The following is a 21,303-nucleotide window of genomic DNA, read 5'->3' on the forward strand; positions in this document are numbered from 1 at the left end:
TTCTTGAGATTTATTTACATGATTTGTACAGATTTTAAAACAAACTTTAATGGAGATATATATAAATAAAAGCTTTTGCTATAAATGCTTTCTTTATATTTTTATGTTTGCTTGATTAAATGTTTATGTGCGATTGGTCTGAGTGTGTTTTCTGTGAATTCTTTAGCCACTTCTCTTCTCTTTTAATCCCTTGGTGAGTTTCCTTTGGAGAGATGATGGATTGGACAGATGTTGACCTATACCAGTCACCGGGGGCTCCTTGCCTGTGAGACTTTTGGTTACCACAGTTGTAGAGCAAGGGCAGTTTGTAGACTCAGCCTGTTCTGTTTTCCAACTCGCTTGACTGGTCCTGTGACATTCATTCCTTAATCTTGGCCTAATGGGTGTATATGGTACAACATCCAGAAACCTGCTTTGTATAGGTGCTTCCTTTAAGCCAGGGCTCCTTAACTTTAGCCCTATGACATGTGGGGGTGCGTTATTCTCTGTCACAGGGGACTATCTTGGCATTGTAGCATGGCTGGCAGCATCCCTGGCTTTTACCCACTAGATGCCAGCAGCACCCTCCTACCCACTGTAAGAATCAGAAAACCTCTCCAGGCATTGCCACATGACCCCTAATGGGCAAAACTTTCCCATTTACAAGGAGTACTGACCTTATAAGGTAGATTTTTGTCAGTAAATTTGGAAGGGGGGCATAGGGCAAAAATCTTGTTTTCAAGGTAACTATACTTTCTGTCTCTATACCTGAGTTCATTAGATCATGATTTAGCAGTCTCTTTGGCCTCTAGGATTTATCTCAGAGTAACAAGCCAAAGCACAGCAGCCCCAAAGGGCTAAATTTATCAGTGTATTTACAGCTTTTTTTGATATATTAATGTAATGAGTTCATCATATATTACCACCTCTACACTTTTATTAATTCAAATCAACAAATATATTTGTCTTGCTGTACCGTATGTGTCCTTAAATCATTAGCAGTGTATAGGAAAAGTGCCTGTGAAGGTGTAAATTCAGGGATGCCTGTACACATTCTTTTTATATATACCTCATTTCAGAATGAAATTGAGGTAGCTCATAAGAAGATATTATGAAAAAATGAACAAAATACAGAATAAGGGAGGAAAAGTATGAACGACTAATAAAGTTAACAATAAGATTCATATCTAAAAATATATATAAAATTATAAGTAAATTTCCTTTCCCTCAAAGGTCGAGGGAGTTGGCTGCCTGATTGTTCTGCTTTGGCAGTTTCTCACTCTGTATCTCTTTGTTTTTCTGTCGCTGCTCTTCTCTCAATATTTCTCTTTTTCTGGTCTCCTTTTTTTCTCTCCAGGAGAGTGCGACTCCTGTGGTCTTATTCGGCATGCTTGCTAAAGTTCTCATTTCCTGGTCTCTTATAAACATCATGGCCACTAATTATACAACATTTATTTAAACTGGCATGAATTAGATTTGACTATCAGAAGACAAAATACCAACCCACAGCTCCTTCTCTATCTCACATATTACATAATGAGGCAGCATCTCCACTTAAGTTTTGCCAGAGGTACCGACCTTAATGAACCATGAGTCTCTTTTGGTTTTCAATGTTAAGATTTTACAAAGCATCTCTTGATTCTTTCCTTGAAAAATAATTGAGGTTGTAATCTACCTGACATAGATAAGGCATATTTAAATGCTTCTCCTAGTAGAGGCATTTTTATTTCCTAACATGTTACAATTCAGCTGGTGCTTACATAGGCCGTCTGTGCTCATCTGGCGTGTTCACTGTTCAGAGCTTGCCGGCCTATGACAGCCCCGAGGTGTTTGGGCTGCACCCCAATGCCGACATCACCTACCAGAGCAAGCTGGCCAAGGACGTGCTGGACACCATCCTGAGCATACAGCCCAAGGACAGCTCTGGTGGAGGGGACGAGACCCGGGAGACTGTGGTGGCACGGCTGGCTGATGATATGCTGGAGAAGCTGCCTCCAGACTACAGCCCATTTGAAGTGAGTTGACAAAATCCTGACAGAATGTCCGCTGAGGGTGTGTCTGGTTGGTTGGAGAGTGATAGAAGAAGGAAGGAGGGCAAACGATGAAATAATTTCTCATGCAGACTTAAAGAGGAATGGAATCGTGGCATTGGCAGGTAAATGAATGGAGCTGGAGAATATCATGCTGAGTGAAATAAGCCAAACCCCAAAGAATAAAGGCCAAATGTTTTCTCTGATAAGGAGATGCTGAGCCATAATGGCGGGGGTAGGAAGAATGAAGGAATTTTGGATTGTGCAGAAGGGAGTGGGGGGAGGGGAGGGGATGTGGGGATGAGAAGGACAGTGGACGTTATTTTCCTATGTACACGTCTGATTATATTACTGGCGTGACTCTGCATCGTGTTCAGCCAGAGCAAGGAGAAGTTGTGCTTCATTTGTGTACAGTGTGTCAAAATGCATTCCACATTGGGGCTGGGGTTGTGGCTCAGTGGTAGAGCACTTGCCTCGCACGTGCAAGGCCCTGGGTTCGATCCTCAACACCACATAAAAATAAATAAATAAATAAAATAAAGGCATTGTGTCCAACTACAATAAAAAATAGATATTTTAAAAAATGCATTACACTGTTATATGTAACTAATTAGAGCAATTTAAAAAAATATTTTATGAATATACAACCAGTGTAACTCCACATCATATACAACCACAAGAAAGGGAAGTTATACTCCATGTATGTATGATATGTCAAAATACATTCTACTGTCATGTATAAATAAAAAGAACAAATAAAAAATTAAAAACAAGCTTCCAAAAGAACCAGAGAAAGAAGTTTTTGAATGTATTGATGTATTGTCTATATTTCAAAATATAGACAATAAATAAATAGATGATAATGTTAACATTTATTTCTAAATTATGAGTGCTTGCTGGTGATTTGGGATCGCTTTTCTAGAACCTTCCTCTGTTATACTTCATAATGTCATTTGTTAAGAGGAAATCAATTTATTATTAAGGTACCAAGTGACTATATATGTGGTATAGTTAAAGATACCCCTTAAAATTCAGGCCTTTGTCATTTCAAGGAGTCTATATGTACAATATTACCTCTCTGCAACTTCTTCATCTCACTAGTTTTGAAAGTAGATATTTTAAAATATGTAAATAGCTTCAAAGAAGATATATAATTATGAAAGTTAGTTCTTTGGACGCTTTAATGGATTTGTGGAAAGATTTACTCTGATAGCATTTTGTTTTAGATTCTTTGATAAAATCCACAGTAAGTGGCTTACTTACCTGGAAGAGATGACCCAGAGTAACCACATCATACTTTTGACTCAGAGTCAACATGGTGATATTTTTTTGTATATCATTCTTTTTCATCTTTTTTTTTTAAAAAAACATTTTCTTAGTTGTCAATGGACTTTATTTATTTATATGTGGTGCTGAGAATTGAACCCAGTGTGTCACACATGCTAGGCAAGTGCTCTACCACTGAGCCACAACCCCAGCCCTCCATCTGATTTTTGAAGTAATCCTGCAGTGTTCTATGTCTTCAGCATCCTACAGTTTTCTGCTAAGCTGGAGATTTTGGTTGCTTGTGGTATAGGCTGAACTCAGAGATAATCAAGGAGATAATTTCCCTGGATGAATCTCTGATCAGTGGCTTGGAGAAAATCAATACCATTATCAGCTTTCATAAGTACTTTTCATTATAGGATCAGGAAAGAAGTCATTCACATCTACCAGACTTTGAAATATTTATGAGGAAATTAAAACATCTACAGATAGAATAACAATTGCGTAATACATGGCGAGTAAATTTAGAAGAGTCTTCCTCCTCTTGCTGATTTTTTCAGTGCCATCTTGGGATAAAGCAATTCAACCTATCTGCTGTGCAGAAGATCCTCAAGACTTGTAGAATAGAAATGAAAGAACGGATGGAAGCTTCATGGAAGAAGCAGAAAGTCTTAGAAATGAAAGTCTAGTTTTGAGGGGACAGCCAACAGAATGATTGTGTGCATGTGCAAGTCCACCTATACCACCACCACCACATCCACCTCTACCACCACCACCACATCCACCAAATCCATCTCCATCCACCACCACCACCTCCATCTCTACCACCACCACCACCACCATATCCACCTCTATCACCACCATCAAATCCACTTCCACACACCACCACCACATGCACCTCTACCACTATCACTACCACCACCACCAATACAACATCTATCTCTAATACCACCATCACCACCAACACTTCCATGTCTACCTCTACCACCACCAAATCACCTCTGCCACCATCACTACCACCACCATATGTATGTGTCCATGGTTGTGTTCAGATTGACAGTAAATGAACTTGTGTCAGTAAGTGCATTTGCTGTCTAGGAGATCTCATGGTTATGGTGATGTCTTTTACATTTTCTTTGAATTAATGACTGTCTGCTCTTCCCTACATGCTATGAAAATTCAAGCTGGTCATCTAAGAGATGTTTTCTTTCCCATTTCTTCCTCTCCCCACCATCTACAAATGTAAAAATTGTAAAAATTTGGCCAGGGTACCAGCTCCATAAAATCTTAGTAACTGACTTATTTTTAATGAGTGCTTTGAATGTCTCTATGGCAGGTGAAAGAGAGGCTGCAGAAGATGGGGCCATTCCAGCCGATGAACATTTTCCTCCGGCAGGAGATAGACAGAATGCAGAGGGTGCTCAGCCTTGTCCGCAGCACCCTGACTGAGCTAAAACTTGCTATTGATGGCACCATCATCATGAGCGAAAATCTGCGAGATGCATTGGATTGCATGTTTGATGCCAGAATTCCTGCTCGTTGGAAAAAAGTATGTCTAACTCTGCTCTTGTTCTGCCCAGTCACTCATTAATTCTCATGTGAAAAACACCTATGAAAAATTTACTTACGTTGGTTCTTTTGCTTAGGGACTAATCATCTTAGAACCCTGAATATTAAAAGATTGCAGGTAGGGAAGAAAATTATTTAGCATATCTACATACCAGGTGCTTTAGTAAACAACGTACATACACTATTTCATTTAAATTTTGCATTTTATTGTCCTCACTTTACAGTTGAGGAACATGCAGTGGGGAAAGGCTAAGTCTTTCCCCAGATCACACTTCTAAGAAGTACAAGAATCAGAATTCAAACCCAAGCTCTTAGACTCCAAAGTCCAAGAAGTTAAGTTTTGTAGAGAGAAATGTGCGAATATTAAAAATCATGCCAAAAAGGAAAAAAATACTTTCCCTGCTGTGCCTATAAATACAGTGTATAGTGTGTCTATCTCAAAGTAAAAAGATAATAATTTAACAGCATGCTTACTGACCACCTGTTGGCAATTGTGCTGAAGACAGATGTGGTTTTGAAGAACAATTTCCCACTTGGAAAGTACAGTGAGCTCCTGAGTGTCTTTGTAAGGAGGAAGCTGAGTGTGATTTAAAAGAGAACATTTGAGGGGCTGGAGCCTAAATGCCATCCTTTTCTTGTGCTGTATTTAAGTCTCTCTCTCTTTCTCTGTTATGTGTGCATGCCCATTTCAAGAGAACATGCAAGTGAAATTTCTAAGGTTAATAATGATTGAGAAAATACATGGGAAAAGAGTAGGCGGTGTTACAGTGTTCTATGCCATACTTCCTGGGAAAATGGATCTGGAGCACTGCATCCTTGGAGTGTGATCCTTGCTATCCTTTGGGGTGGCCCCACTCCCACAGCATGAGCCCAGCAAGTGCTGACCAGGCAGCTCCCTGGCCCAGTGTCTCCTCTCCCAAGAGTTTTAATTCTACTCCACTTCCCTTAGTGTGTATGCTGCACCAACCTAAAAGTCAAAAGACCAAGTAGTGATGTGGCAGGATTCTCCTCTTTGCAGCCTCAAGTTGCCAAGTTCAGGGAAGCCTGGCACACAGTTGTGTTTCCTCCAGCCGGGATCTGCTGCCTGGGAGCAAGCCGGCAAGGGATGACTGAGGTGGTTTCTTGTTGGCCAGTCAGGCCTGTGTCTCAGACTGGGTTCAGCAGAAATGGCTTTTCTCACAGTGCTGGAAGCTCTGGTCTAAGATCCAGGTGTCGGTGGGGCCATGCTCCCTTCAGAAGTTCTTGAGCAAATATGTCCCTGCTTCATCCTACCTTTGGGTGGCCCCAGGAATTCCTTGGCTTGGGCAGCCGTCGTCCCTTCATCTCTACGTGGCATTCTCCCCCTATATATTTACATCATCTTTCCTTGGATTATTTGGATCAGGGCCTGCACAAGTAATTTCATTTAAACTTGATTACCTCTGTAATGACCCTATCTCCAAAGAAGGTCACTGTCTTAGGTACTGGGAGTTAGGATTTAAATATATATTTATATAAACAACAGATGGAGTGGTAGCTAGATTATGGAGCTATTTGCACTGGGGGAGATTATAATGAAGGATGAAGAGAAGACAAAATGGGAGAAAATGTATTGATGGGAAGCAAGTGATGGAACCAGAGTCAGAGACCATGTTTAGGTTGTGTAACTGTTCTTGAATAAGTAAATTAGATATGGAGACTGTGGTGGGAGAGTCAAAAGTGGAGTTGGAAATCTTGGAGGTGGCCTATGTTGGGTTATTTTAGGGGACTAATAAAATAGCTCATTTCTTCACCTGGATTCCAAAAGAAGAGGAAGACAGGGAGCAAGGAAAACTGCAGAACATTCTGTCAGAGAGCTGTATTGGAGAATATGGATTATATCTACTTTAAGGTGAACTGCCTTAAATGGAACTTAAAAAGGTTTACCGACCAGCAACACTGCACTGGGCAATGTCTCATGAACAGACCTCCCTATGAAGCTAGGAGCAGAGCAAAACGCATGCTCTCTGCAGACATCTTAGTCCTAAAAGAAAAAGAGGAAGAGCCTGGCCTCCTCATATGTCCCTCTTTCCTCCTGCTGCGATGGCCTTCCAACCACCTGCAGCTTCACAGCCAAGGCCTTGACACACATTTTAGAAGCCGATGTTACAGCAGCTCTCCACTTCATTATGCCCCTCATTAAGTCCAGTGGGTCCTTGGCTCCACACAGTGGCTCTGGGACCTATCTGGTGGAGGTCTCACCATCGGAGAGCATGCTACCGGGAGCACATGGCCCCTGAAGTCAGACAGCAGAGGGAAGAAAGACTGACAAGGCATGCTGGGTCTGAACTTCCTGGGTCAATGAGGGATCCATGCCACTTCAGTCGGCATCTATGGATCTGAGCTAGAGCCATGGACCAAACCTAACTGCATGGGAGACTGGGAGGGGTAGGGGGTGCGTGGGATGCCGATGACCACAGTCTGCCTCTGAAACACCCACAACCCTGCCCATTTCTTGACTTCCTGGGGATGTGGAGGAGGTAGAGCTAATTGGAGGGTTACATAAAGGGAGTTATCTCCCCATGGAAGAAAATACAGGAGCGGAGGAAACATACTCCTCCCAGTGGGGCAGTGTTGATGGCAAGTGTGGATGTGGGAGTGGGGAACGAAATGGAATGGTTAGGAAGGTCATAAGGGGTCCGAAGAGATAAGAGAGTAGAATGTTAAGTGGATGCTAATGTCACCCAGAAGGATTAATGAAAGTAAATAAATGTAGATGTGGGTATGAGTATGGGCTCTGGCCAGAATATCTGCTTTCAAGTCATGACTCTTTTAAGCTGTATAACATGGGATAAATTAGTTGGCTTGCTGTGCCTCAGTTCTAGTATTTGTAAAATGGAAATAACAGCATTAGGCCATTGCTAGCAAGTTTGTGCAGATTAAATGAATTGTTTTGTGTAAAGTGCTCAGAATAGTGCTTGGCACATGGCCCAGGGCTTACATAAGCGCTTGTGATTATTATTAGCAAAACCACACTATCTACCTTCAGCACTGTTACCACAACCAACCACAACCATTACCTCTGCCACCGTCATCACCACCTCTACCAAGATCACCACCACCACCACTAACATATCCACCTCCACCACAAGCATATCCACCTCTACCACCATTCCTACCACTACCACTACCACCACTATCACCACCACCTCTACCAGCACTACCACCAACACCACAACCATTGTCACTACCCACTACCACCACCACATCCGCCTCTGCCACACCACCACATCCACCTCTGCCACACCACCACATCCACCTCTACCACACCACCACATCCACCTCTACCACACCACCACATCCACCTCTACCACACCACCACATCCACCTCTACCACACCACCACATCCACCTCTACCACACCACCACATCCACCTCTACCACACCACCACATCCACCTCTACCACATCCACATATCCACCTTTACCACCACCATGAAAGCCACCTCCACCCACCACAGCCACATCCACCTCTACCACCACCACATTCACTTCTACTTCCACTACCACATCCACCTTTACCACCATCACCAAACCCACCTCCACCCACCACAACTACATCTGCCTCCACCCCACCACCACCACAGTATCCACCTCTACCACCACCACCACCACCACCACCACCACCACATCACCTCTACTACCACCACATCACCTCTACTACCAGCACATCACCTCTGCCACCATCACTACCATCACCATTATCACTCCCTGCCCTCAGGACCACAGTTATTTGGGGAATTGAGTGAAGAGCAAACTAGAATGAATAAGAGGGCGTGGTAATTCGTTGACAGAAACAAAAAGGGGTGGGGGTGGTATGTGAAGATGGCGTGAGACTCAGAGGAACAGAATGATACAAAGTGATGACCTCTTGACATCATCAGAAAGGACAAGGGCTTCTACTATTGCCCTGGTTCTGAGGGCTGTGGAGGCTGAGGGAAGCAGCAGCCTACACTTGGAGAATGTTGCAAGGGCAGAGCCTGTCCTGGGGGAAGATTTCAGTTTAAGACAAGGGTGGAGGAACTGTCTAGGAAAGAGATGGCGGATTTAGAGGATTTTTCTGCTCATGTTGCTAAAGATGCTACAATTAGAGTGGACAGGCTTCAGAGGGCAGGAGGCTGGAGACTGGGCCAGAATGGGAGAGATCCAGAGGGCAGCGGAGAGCTATGAAATTGGAGACTTGGCCTCCTATAGGTTATTAGGGAAAACAGAGATGAGACAAGATGGGATTAGAACTGCTAGTCTCTTTGAGAATACTTTGGTGCCAAATCTCAGTTATCTTACCCAGGACTTTGGCAGATTTTCAAGGCAGCGGGTTCTGCAGGTAGCATGAAATAATTAGAACTTCTTATTTCCTCCATCTTACTTGATTCCACCGTCCACTCCTCCAGTCATATGCTTAGAAACTCAGAATCATCTTTTTGGCACATTCCTTTACTTTCTCCTTACTTTCCATAAATTCATTGCCAAGGACAGAGAGTGTTCTCAGTTTCCCCTTTTCATTGCCAATGACAGAAGAAGGACCTTCCAGGTCACTGTCCATTGCAAGTTCATTCTCCATTAAACCAGCTCACCCAACTCCACCAGCACAGGCTCTGGAGCCAAACAGGGATCCTTCCCAAGAGGCACCCTTTTGCTAATGGCTCCCTCTGCCCTCAGGGTAGATGTTGCATATCTCTTTTAGGTAATGACACACCTATAAAGATACGATAGAATGAGTTACTTAATTTATAAATTATGATCTATTTATTCAGAATTTTTATTCTTCACAACTTATTATCAGTCAGTAGAATTCCAGTAGTTCTTGAAATACAGGCAAATTAATTCTTGATATGTTTGAAATTCAAGTGGTACAGCTACCCTGGTTGATTACTGCATTTATTCATATGTAAAATATTGCAGTTCAAATTATATAAACTATGGTTTATAGATACTACCAGTGCTGCTTCTGACAGCATTAAGGGTAGGTTCATGCCAACTGTCATCGTGCAAGTTCCCAGGTGAATTGAGGGAGAACTAGAGGCAATACATGCAAATACTTAGTACAAAGTAAAACAACTGAGTTTCTATTTCTGCTCCTTAATGAGCGGTAGTGTAAATGCATTCTAAAGGGACAATAGCTCCAGAAGGAAACCTGTTGTTTACCTTATTAAAAATAAGTAGAAGAAGCCTTCTATGGTTTATTGTCCACAGAATATAAAGTGTGGATGATTTATCCTGATATGCCATGAACACATTTATATAAATAAAAATCCTATTTTTTTACTCTATCTAATTGAAATAGTAATCTAAAAAATGCTGAGAGCTTGCTAAATTTAATGCATAAATTGTTTTGATTCCTTGATAGCATAAATGGTGAAGCAGATATTGGTATGTGGAAGCTGATTCTATTGACATCAGACATCTTGAACAGCTAGTCCTGTGAATCACATAATGATTAGCTGGTTCTGTTATATCTTTACGTCATCAATATCGTTAAGGACAAGCAACTTGAAAACCTTCCATGTCTGAACCCGAGGGGAATGCATAACTTAGGGACATTGTCACTGTAGAAGGGAAATTTGTATTTTATCTTTGGTTTCCTATGAGCCCAATCATTTACACAGCAGAATTAAACATATTAATGAATTGTTTTAATGCATTTTAGGCTTCCTGGGTTTCCAGTACGCTGGGTTTCTGGTTTACTGAACTTCTAGAAAGAAACTGCCAGTTTACCTCCTGGGTTTTCAATGGTCGACCCCATTGTTTTTGGATGACAGGCTTTTTCAACCCCCAAGGATTTTTAACAGCAATGCGACAGGTAATAAATATCTCTGATTTGCACTTGTTGTGTTGTCGTAATTTTCCTCTACCAGCTTTACTTCTTTCTTATTGCTTTAAAGAATATAATAAGACAGAGAATGACTATCTCTTTTCTGTTCCTGGCAGTTACATTGCCACGAACATAAACACAGCCATTTATTTTCAGGCTGTTAAACTTGAATTTTTTATTTGTTTGTTATTTTCACATTTGTCATAATTTCATATTTCCATTTTGAAGTATAAGTGGTTAAGTTAGGCCGGTATTTTTTAAATATTTATTTTAGTTGTAGATGAACACAATACTTCTATTTATTTTTATTTTTATGTGGTGCTGAGGATCAAACCCAGTGCCTCACATGTGCTAGGCAAGCACTCTACCACTGACTCTCAACCCCAGCCCAGGACATAGGTATTTTTTTTTTATGAGAAAATCATCTTAATTCTTTAAATACTATTCTACTTCCTTTGGATTAGGGTAATTTGCAGCTGAAGTTTCATCATTTTTATGCTTTTTCTGTTAAGACAAAGTCTAATTATTTTCTTCCTCCTTTGCTGCCTGGAATAGGAAATAACTCGGGCCAACAAAGGCTGGGCTCTGGACAATATGGTGCTTTGTAATGAGGTCACCAAATGGATGAAGGATGATATTTCTGCCCCTCCCACAGAGGGTGTCTACGTCTATGGCCTCTATCTTGAAGGTGCTGGCTGGGACAAGAGGAACATGAGACTCATTGAATCCAAACCCAAAGTGCTCTTTGAGCTGATGCCTGTCATAAGGATTTATGCAGAAAACAACAGTAAGTTATCTTGTTATTCAGCGAGGTTGGTATTGTTACAACAGTTGACATTATAAACATGGAATCTCATTATTTTTTTTTTAAACCAGGTAATAGAATTTTACTGTTTTATCAACCAGCTTTATATCCATGCGTGTGTTTAATGAATATTTATGGCCCTCCAGATACTTTCTCATGCTATTAGAGAGGTGATAGTTCTAGCAAGTTATTGCCTATCTAATAAAGCAGACAGTATATGTTGGGATACTCACGAAGCTTTGAGATAAGAAAGAAGTATTGGGCATAGTCGATATGTGGACGAAAGGAGGGTGAGATAATGGTAGGACCAAGAGGTCTGGGACTGGGAGTCAGGCATTGGACCTGGCTGGGCCCTGAAGGATGGGTGTGAGGAAACAGGTGAGTGGCAGTCAAAGGTTTTCTAGGCAGGATGCAGGGGCTTGCCAGCTTGCAGGCTTGAAGTCGGTTGTGAAGTCCAGGTTGAGTTTGGGGGCAGTAGGTTTACTGCTACAGTTGATGATAATCTGCTGGATTTATATTTCAGCCTATGAATATAATACCAATTCCATGAAGCACATGTATTATTCCACTTTGACAAAATTATCCAAGCTTTATGTGATAAGTCTAAAAATATCAGAGCTCTTTCCCTTTGTTGGCTTGATCCATTTTGGAGCTTTTGTTGTTGCTTTTCACTCAGTTAACCTCCTGGCACTCGCCACCTTTCTGTGCAGGAGGGAATCCTGTTCAGTGTAGGGAATCCTGTTCAATGAAGTATATTTAAAAGGTATTTTCATCAGAGCCAGGCACAGTGGTGTACCCCTGCAATCTAGTGACTCAGGAGGCTCAGGCAGGAGGATTGTTTTTGTAGAGGCATAAGTCAGAAGCTCTACAGTCAGCCATGTTCCTGGATCCCCAGGAAATACTGACTTCACAGTAGAAACAGAAACAATTATTCTCTAAAGTACGTGGTATTCCCCCACCCATCCCTTAGGCAAATAACACATTTGGAAACAGCAATCAGGAAAAAGAGTTTACAGACTGCAAATAGTTATTTTTAAGCAAGCATTTGCTGATTGGCTGATATATACCAGCCTTCACCTTAGGTGTTAGGACACAAACATCTTGTGTCCTAACCAGATCTTGCAGTTCATAGGAACTGCAATCGAGTGAGCAAGACCAATAAGTAAATAAATAATTAAAATGTACTTAGATAAATGTTATGATGCGTAGGGAACCACACCGTCGCCCAGAGGGTTAGGAAGAATGGTTTTAAGGGCAATGAGTATGATGGGAATTAGAGAAAGTTTTTTTCTTAGCAGCGGGAAATAGCATCTGCTCACCTGGTCAATCCCCATCCTTATGGAGCTTAGTCTCAAATTAGGAGCAGAGGTAGATTGCCATACAAGAAGAAAATATAATCAGGTCTTGTTACTTGCAGCTTCTGGACTTGTGACTTCACATATATGCCAGAGTTTATATAGCATCTCCAAATCACTACTCACCAACATGCACAGAGAAACAGAAAATTTGAACTTCCCTGTCCATGTGTTCCAAGTTTGAGGCTGGACAAGGTGATGCTCTGCCTTCTTATTTCAGCCCCTATATTGAAAGCTGAAAGCATCCTTTTCATGGTCTAGTTAATGCCATATTTCTGCATTTTTTGGTACTTTTTTCCCCCCTTAAAATGGCCCTTTAGCATAGTGCGTATGTACTATCTGCTATTTCTGAGTGCAGGAAGGCTATGCCTTATGGAGAAAATATATATGTCAAACAGGCTTCCTTCTGGCAGAGAGCTCCTGCCATTGAGTCCAATGTCAGTGAATCAGAGAAGTATATTTAAAAGGCATATTTCATCAGAGCCAGGCACAGTGGTGCAGCCCTGCAATCTAGTAACTCAGGAGGCTCAGGCAGGAGGATTGTTCAAAGCCAGCCTCAGTAGCTCAGCAAGGGTCTAAGCAACTTAGTGAGACTTTGTCTCACAATAAATACCCAAACAAACAAACAAACAAATAAATAAAACAGACTGGGATATAGCTCAGTGGTAAAGTGCTCTTGGGTTCAATCCCCAGTATAAAAACAAAACAAAACAAATCAATCAAACAAACAAAAAACAAACAGAAACACACCTAAAATAATGTTATGGATTGATGGGTTGATGAAAATGTGACCAGTAGGAAAACTAACCTTGTATTTCCCCCAGGAGCAGAGACACAGCACTTGTTAATTTGTGTTCATGGAGACGAGAGGACATGATTATTGTGCATAATAAGAGTTGGCTGCAAATGAACACACTAGTTTCAAGTAGCTGTGGTTTCTCTGAGGAAAGCCCACACAAAACTCACCTAGGCTGGAGCATGAGCATTTGGAGAGAACATTGCACTGAATCCTGGTGACAGAAAGGGGCTGTGCTAAGATTCCCAGGAGGAGAGGGAAGGCTGTGCAGGCACCAGGTGGTAAGGGATGTGCTGTTTGAGGAGCAGAAGGGAGTGTGCATCTGGGGAAGAGATGGAGGGCAGGAGTAGGGACTGATGAAGTCAGGGTGCGCCCAGGACTTGACATGCGTGGGTGTCATGGGTGTCAGTGTGGTACGGTGGACGGAGGGCTGAGATGGCAAGGGAGAGCACGCCAAGCACAAAGAGGACCTTGACTTTGCCAAGGGGCTGGAGTTGCTGCCTGAGCATGTGACTAGAGTTTTATTATGGAAGATGGATTTCCACAGGAGGACGGATGAAGAAGAAGGGAGGTGGTTCTGGGAGTGGGGAGCCTAGAGAGAGGCTATTGGATATAAAGAGCTGGGGCAGCAAAGACGGGGGAAGAGGACAGGAGCCAGGTGGACAAGAGCCATCACCAGGACCCACAGAAGACCTGGGCATCCTTTGTAAGAGAGGAGGGAGGGGAGGATTGAGAATGGCTTCCAGGTGCTTGGATTTCTCATCATCAAGTGCAGATGATTGGTTAATTGGGTGGAAGAGATCCTCCCACAGAAGGCCCAGGGTCTTAAAGGCAGAAGGGCAGTGTCACAGAATGGGAGGAGTTCTGGTCCCTCTTCGTATGGCATTTCTGGTCACTTCTGTTCCCAGTGGGGGGTGTGGCTCACAGCGGTGGTATTCTCCCAGTAGAATTTTACAACCTGCCACACCACCACCCATTCTGTCTAAGTTTAGGACATCATGCTGGAAGAACGTAATCTGCCAGTTATGTTTCTGATCACAGAGGGGTGAGGCCAATATAATTAATTATTTATGATTTACAGCAGACTCACTGATTCATTCAAGGCCAGTCTTCTCGGGTCCTGGAATCCCAAGTCCATCTCAGGACGTTTTTGATACCTACTCACCAGTGTACTTTTGAGTTGGCCTTAGAAGCAAGAGTGCAGATCCATTTCTCCTCAATGGAGAACAATAGAGGAGGAAAATGTCTGGCAGAGAGATGTCCAGTATGCACTTGTTTTTTTTTTGCAGTTAGCTATCTTTTTTTGTTGTTGTTCTAATAAGTTATATGTGACAGCAGATAGAATGCTCTTAGATTTATTGTATACAATTACAGCACAGTTTTTTCACTTCTCTGGTTGTACACAAAGTAGGGGCACACTATTGGTGCAGTCATACATGTACCTAGGGTAATGATGTCCATCTCATTCCACCATCATTCCTATTCCAATACCCCCACTCCCCTTCCTTCCCTTTGCCCAATTAAAAGTTCCTGCACTCATCCCATGCCCCCCCCCAATTATAGATTAGCATCCACGTATCAGAGAAAACATTTGGCTTTTGTCTTAGGGGGATTGGCTTACTTTGCTTAGCATGATATTCTCCAACTCTATTCATTTACCTGCAAATGCCAAGACTTTATTCTCTTTTATTGCTGAGTAATATTCCATTGTGTATATATGCCACAGTTTCTTTATCCATTCATCTGTTGAAGGGCATCTAGGTTGGTTTCACGGTTTGGCTATTGTAAAGTGAGCTACTATAAACATTGATGTGTCTGTGTCACTGTTTATGCTATCTTTAAGTCCTTTGGGTATAGAGCAAGGAGTGGGATAGATTGGTTAAATAGTGATTTCATTCCAAGTTTTTAAAGCATCTCCATACTACTTTCCAGTTTGGTTGCACCAGTTTGCAGTCCCACCGGCAATGGATGAATGCGCCTTTTCTCCCACATCCTCATCGATACTTACTGTTTCTTATATTCTTGATAACTGCCATTCTGACTGGAGTGAGATGAAATCATAGATTGGTTTTGATTTTCATTTCTGTAATTGATAGAGATTTTTTTCATATATTTGTTGATCAATTGTATATCTTTTTTCTGAGAAGTGTCTGTTCAGTCCCTTAGCCCATTTATTGATTGGGTTATTTGTTTTTTTTTTGATGTTAGTCTTTTTGAGTTCTTTGTATATCCTGGAGATTAATGCTCTATCTGAGGTGCATGTGGTAAAGTTTTTTTCCTATTCTGTAGGCTCTCTCTTCACAATCTTGATTCTTTTCTTTGCTGAGAAGAAGTTTTTCAGTTTGATACCATCCCATGTATGATTCTTGATTTTACTTCTTGTGCTATATGTGTCTCATTGAGGAAGTTGGTTCCCAGCTAACATTATGAAGAGTAGGACCTACTTTTTCTTCTAGTAGATGCATGGTCTCTGGTCCAATGCCTAGGTCCTTGATCCACTTTGAGTTAAGTTTTATGAAAAGTGAGAGATAGGGCTTCAAATTTGTTCTACTACATATGGATTTCCAGTTTTCCCAGAACCATTTGTTGAAGAGGCTATCTTCTCTCCAATGTATGTTTATTGTCTTTTATGGCTGAGTAACATTTTATATATATCATATTTTTATATATACCATATTTTTATATATACCATATTTTCTTTATCCGTTCATCCTTTGAGGAACACCTAACTTGGTTCTATAGTTTAGCTATTGTGTGTTAAGCTGCTATAAACATTGATATCAAAGAGTTAGGGATCAGATGTTATTACCCAATGTATATGCAACTATATGACCAGTGTGATTCTATATCATGTAGAATCATGACAGAAGAATGAAAACTTATATTTCATTATATATGATGTATCAAAGTTCATTCTACTGTCATATAACTAATTAAAACAAACAAACAAAAATTTTAAAAAAGACTTGGGTACTAGAACAGAGACCCTGTACCTAATTGAAGAAAAAGTAAGCCCAAATCTTCATCATTTTGGCTTAGGACTTGACTTCCTTAATGAGACTCCTACAGAACAAGAAGTAAAATCAAGAATCAACAAATAGGATAGATTTCAAACTAAAAAGCAGCTTCTCAGGAGAGGAAACAATAACGTGAAGAGAGAGCCTGCAAAATGGGAGAAACCACATGAACCTCAGATAGAACATTAATTTCTAGGATATATAAAGAACTCAAAAAACTTAACACACACACACACACACACACACACACACACATAACAAAATAACCCAATCAATAGGTGGGCTAAGGAACTGAATAGACACTTCACAGAAGAAGAAATACATTTGATCAGCAAATATATGAAAAAAAATGTTCATGATCTCTAGCAATTAGAGAAATGCAAATCAAAACTACTCTAAGATTTCATCTCACTCCAGTCAGAATGGCAGTTATCAAGAACACAAACAACAATAAGTGTTAGTGGGGATGTGGAGAAAAAGGTACACTCATACCTTGCAAAGTGGTGCAACCGTTATGAAAACCAGCATGGAGATTTCTCAGAAAACTTGGAATGGAACCACCATTTGGCCCAGCAATCCTACTCCTCAGTTTATATGCAAAGGACTTAACTTCCACACACTTCAATCTTAAATTTTAAGTGGCTTGCATACACGGTGAAAGCTAGTAAGTAATGGGCTAGAATATCAGCCCAAGCTTTGTGTGATTGCAGATCCAATGTCCTTCTACTGTATGGCTCTTTTTTTATGGCTTTAGACCTGGGATTTAGAAGACAGGCTCAGTCCAGGACATTTGGATATGGGCAGTGTTCAGATGCATACAAAGCTTTTCACATGGGGAAGTTTGTTCAGGTAGAAGGTGGAGATGGGTAAGGGTTGGAAGAGAGAACTGACATGTATTGAGAATCTTTTATGGGTAGGTTACATACCGTGTTTCACTCAGTCTTTAAACATTAGTTCAGAGAGATTGTGTTCAAGGGGCTCTAGATTTCCCTGGGAAAGAATGGGTATCTAAAGGTGAAGGAAGAACAGCTGTACCTGTGAACAGGAGAGCTGAACACCAGACTGGAGATGGAAGTTCTCACTGCTCGGCACACGGTGCAGCTCAATGTTCTTACTGCATCTGGAGGAATTAATGTACCTGCCAGGGCTCAGACAAGCCTTCTGTTTGTGGCTTTGTAGTTGTTGGTTCTTAGGATGCTGTGAAGTCTTGGAGCAGTAATTATTCTATAGAAATAATAGTCAAATGTTCTATAAGTCAAAAATAGTATTTTAGAAATTTTGCTATATCATATCGTTGCCTCTAGTCCTCATGTTGTAAAACGTTTCCCTTATAAAATGAGAGAAAAATCTTTCTCACGTTGAGTTAGGTGTTACTTTGCTTTCCTTGTGACTAAACTATAAAAATCCATGGCAATTTGACATTGAATATCTCAGCATGGTGGTAATGCGGTAATAATTTCATAAAACAGGCAATCCTTTATTATTTAAGGACAGATTGTTATAGCACTGTTGTACTGATCCTGCTGGGCATTAGTCAGTAGTGAAACTCATTTGCAGCAGGTAAGGGAGAAAATGAAATAAGCAAAGGAAAAGGGAACTAATTTCAAAGTACTAAAAAGGAAAACTTCAGTTCTTGTTCTTTTTTTTTTTCTTTTAAATTTCAATAGAAGTTTGTGGAACGTTGTTTTGCTAAATAGCTGTGCTGTTGAAGAGGTATTTGTTTAGTGATGGGAAACTAACATTTGTGTTACTCTGTTCATGCTAAATATTTACTTTTCATTTGATAATTGAAGGGGGCTCTAATTGAGATAAAGAAGTTGAGCACCATTAATGACCAAAGGGAATTCCAGATGCAACATTTTAAAATTAGGATTCTTATAGTTAATGGTTTTTACATTAATACAAATTTATCACTTTAAAAACTCACTATTCAAGTTTGGATACAAGACTGGTTTATTTGTTTATTTAAAAATATCTTTTAGCTGTCAATGGATCTTTTGTTTTATTTTATTTATTTACATGCTGTGCTGAAGACTGAACCCAGGGTCTCACACATGCCCGACAAGCACTTGACCACTGACCCAGAACTCTAGCCTGGTTCACTTATTTTTGAAAAAGAAGATATCTGGATGTTTGCCTTAACTCTAAAAAATTGAGTAATATATGCCTAAATTTTAAAATGTGTTTTTCACTAAGATATCATAGAACCATCACCTAAATCATACTAGATTATCCAAGAGGGTAAGTGAAGTCTCACACAAACTCTCGATCCTGTCTTGTCAAAGAGAACTGCAAAGAGGCAAATGCAATAAAGGTAGGTCTCTTGACAATTTCTTATATGCACAGAATGACTCTTAGAAACAAACCTCAGGGCATGGCTGAGACAGCTGTGGGGGAGGATGAGGCAAGACTTGGTGGCTCTCTGGTCCTAAGCCGGGGATAAGAGGGCTCAGGGCTACTGGAGCGCATGGGTTGTTTCCTGCTAAGGGAGGCAGCATTTCTAAGAATGCCCCGTGAAGGGCTCTCTACTCCAAGACTGTCAGGTGTGCTGGGGTGAGGAGAGTCACAGAGTGAGGGGAGGTTCCTGACTCCTTGGCTCCACAGCAGTTAATCTGCTTCCAGCTGAGAAACCTGGAACAGAAAGTCATGAGTCTGAGAATTTTTTATAGGGGAGGGCAAGTGTGTAAGTGTCTTTGCACGTGTGTGTGTGTATATTAGGGGATAAAATGAACCTATGAAGGGCTGGGGATGTGGCTCAAGCGGTAGTGCGCTCACCTGGCATGCGTGCGGCCTGGGTTCGACACTCAGCACCATATACCAACAAAGATGTGTCCGCCGAGAACTAAAAAAAAAAATAAATATTAAAAAAATTCTCTCTCTCTCTCTCTCTCTCTCTCTCTCTCTCTCTCTCCCCCCCCCTAAAAAAAAATGAACCTATGAAATATCTTAGACATTTACCACATCTCAGGCACCATATTATACTGGACCGTCACATATATTAACTTATTTACTCTTTATAACAACTTTAAAATATGTCATTTCCATCTTCCAGGTGGGGTTAAGGCTTAGAAACACTCGGTAATTTGCCAGTGGTTTCTGGCTACCAAGTGGCCAAGCCAGTATCAGAATTGCATTTGTGATTGTCTGAGCTCAGAGCTTTGGGAATCTGCACATGGAGGAACAGAAGGCACTTCCTTTTGGAATTGGTGATTTGCCAGGCTAGCCATCAGAGCCTGGGGGTCAGTGAGTAACAGTTATATGTGACAGTGTGAGCGTCAGGACTGGGAACACCAGAACCATGGGTGGCAATTGCAAGAAACCCACCACCATCTCCAAGACAGCATGGATCTTTGAGATCTCAGAAGTTTCTCTCCACCCTCAGGGGCACATGGGGACATGCTGTAGAGCTGATGTTATATGCACCCTCTGAGGGTCTGACTCCAAGCTTTGGGAAATTCTGCATTCTGACACCACAACGTCAGCATCTACCCTGTTCTCACGTGTTTACCCATAATAGCTCTGGAGAGAATTTGTTTGTAGGGAGCTCTGTGCTGTGCCCTAGTTAATTCTGGTGTGCAAAGAAGTTAGAGGTATTTCAGCTGACACCAGCCACAAATCACTCCTGCTAATCCCCTGACTAGCACCACAAAGGAGAGAAGAAGGAAGTGAATATAGCCCTTTGGACTGTCCAAGGAGCACAAAGCCAAGGAAGACACAGAGTCGCTTTGATCCACGTATGCGTGAAGTCTCCACCTGCTTCTGCTCCTTCATGCACCTTGGTGGAGAGGACATTTCCAGTTTTTGCTTTTATTATTGTTGCTGCTTCATGTTTGTTTCCTCTTCTTTCTCATCTTTTTAGTATTCAAGTTTTCTTTGGTTTCTCTTTCTCCCTTTTCTTACTTTTCTCTGCCTACCCTTTCCCTCCTTTGATTATTTTTGACTTTATTCTGTATTTTTCTCCTTTCTTTTCAGTTATTGATGGTGTTGCTGCTATTATTGTTTTTAACTTTATTTCTGCTGTTTGTGTACTTGTTCCTATTGTTCTTCTCATTGTTGTTCTGCTCTTCTTCAGCCGCTTCTTTTCTGGTTTTTTTTTTTTTTTTTTTTTTGGTGCTGAGGAAGGAGGCTTGCATGTCAATCATAGAGAGTGGGTGCTGGGCTACTGAACTGTTCCAGCCCAGCCAAGAGGAACTGCACTTTGCTCTAGCCATGACCTAGTCCTGCCGGAACCTTGGCAGATTCTTCAAGGAATGGTGATACAAAAGACTCCAACTGACAACCCATCCCCAAGTAAGCATGGCAAAGATCCTCTGAAGTCCTGCTCCTGGTCACTCACCCCCACAGCAACAACAGAGAGCAGTAAACAACAGTTGTGGGCACCACACCCATGGGTGGCCTTGCCATTAGTCACTTCCTATCATATCTCACATTGCTGACAAGACTGGAATTGAGTGCCATAGAGTAGGATCTGTGACCCCAGGCCCTGTGTCTCCTTGCAAAACAAATGGAGCTGCGACAGCCTCTAAACAGAGAGTAAAAGCTTCAGGACCATCACCATGATTGGAAGAACCAGTAACAGAATTGCTTCCAAGTAGTAAAACTAATATCAACGGAGTCCAAGGGAACCCCCAACAACTGATAGGGGCTTCCATCCCACT

The 21,303-nt window shown here is 41.4% G+C and overlaps 1 protein-coding gene across 2 annotated transcripts in view; it reads left to right on the plus strand.

Moving 5' to 3' along the window:
* Window positions 1-21,303, plus strand: part of Dnah5 (dynein axonemal heavy chain 5) — a 279,864-nt gene that overhangs the window by 244,095 nt on the left and 14,466 nt on the right. For both annotated transcript variants that reach the window (XM_078018064.1, XM_078018069.1), the window contains exons 75-78: window positions 1,779-1,994; window positions 4,612-4,824; window positions 10,508-10,660; window positions 11,228-11,459. In XM_078018064.1, the coding sequence (XP_077874190.1) occupies window positions 1,779-1,994; window positions 4,612-4,824; window positions 10,508-10,660; window positions 11,228-11,459 (814 nt within the window). The remainder of the gene's footprint in view (window positions 1-1,778; window positions 1,995-4,611; window positions 4,825-10,507; window positions 10,661-11,227; window positions 11,460-21,303) is intronic.

Source organism: Ictidomys tridecemlineatus, chromosome 1 (assembly GCF_052094955.1).
Source record: "Ictidomys tridecemlineatus isolate mIctTri1 chromosome 1, mIctTri1.hap1, whole genome shotgun sequence".
NCBI classification, from domain to species: domain Eukaryota; kingdom Metazoa; phylum Chordata; class Mammalia; order Rodentia; family Sciuridae; genus Ictidomys; species Ictidomys tridecemlineatus.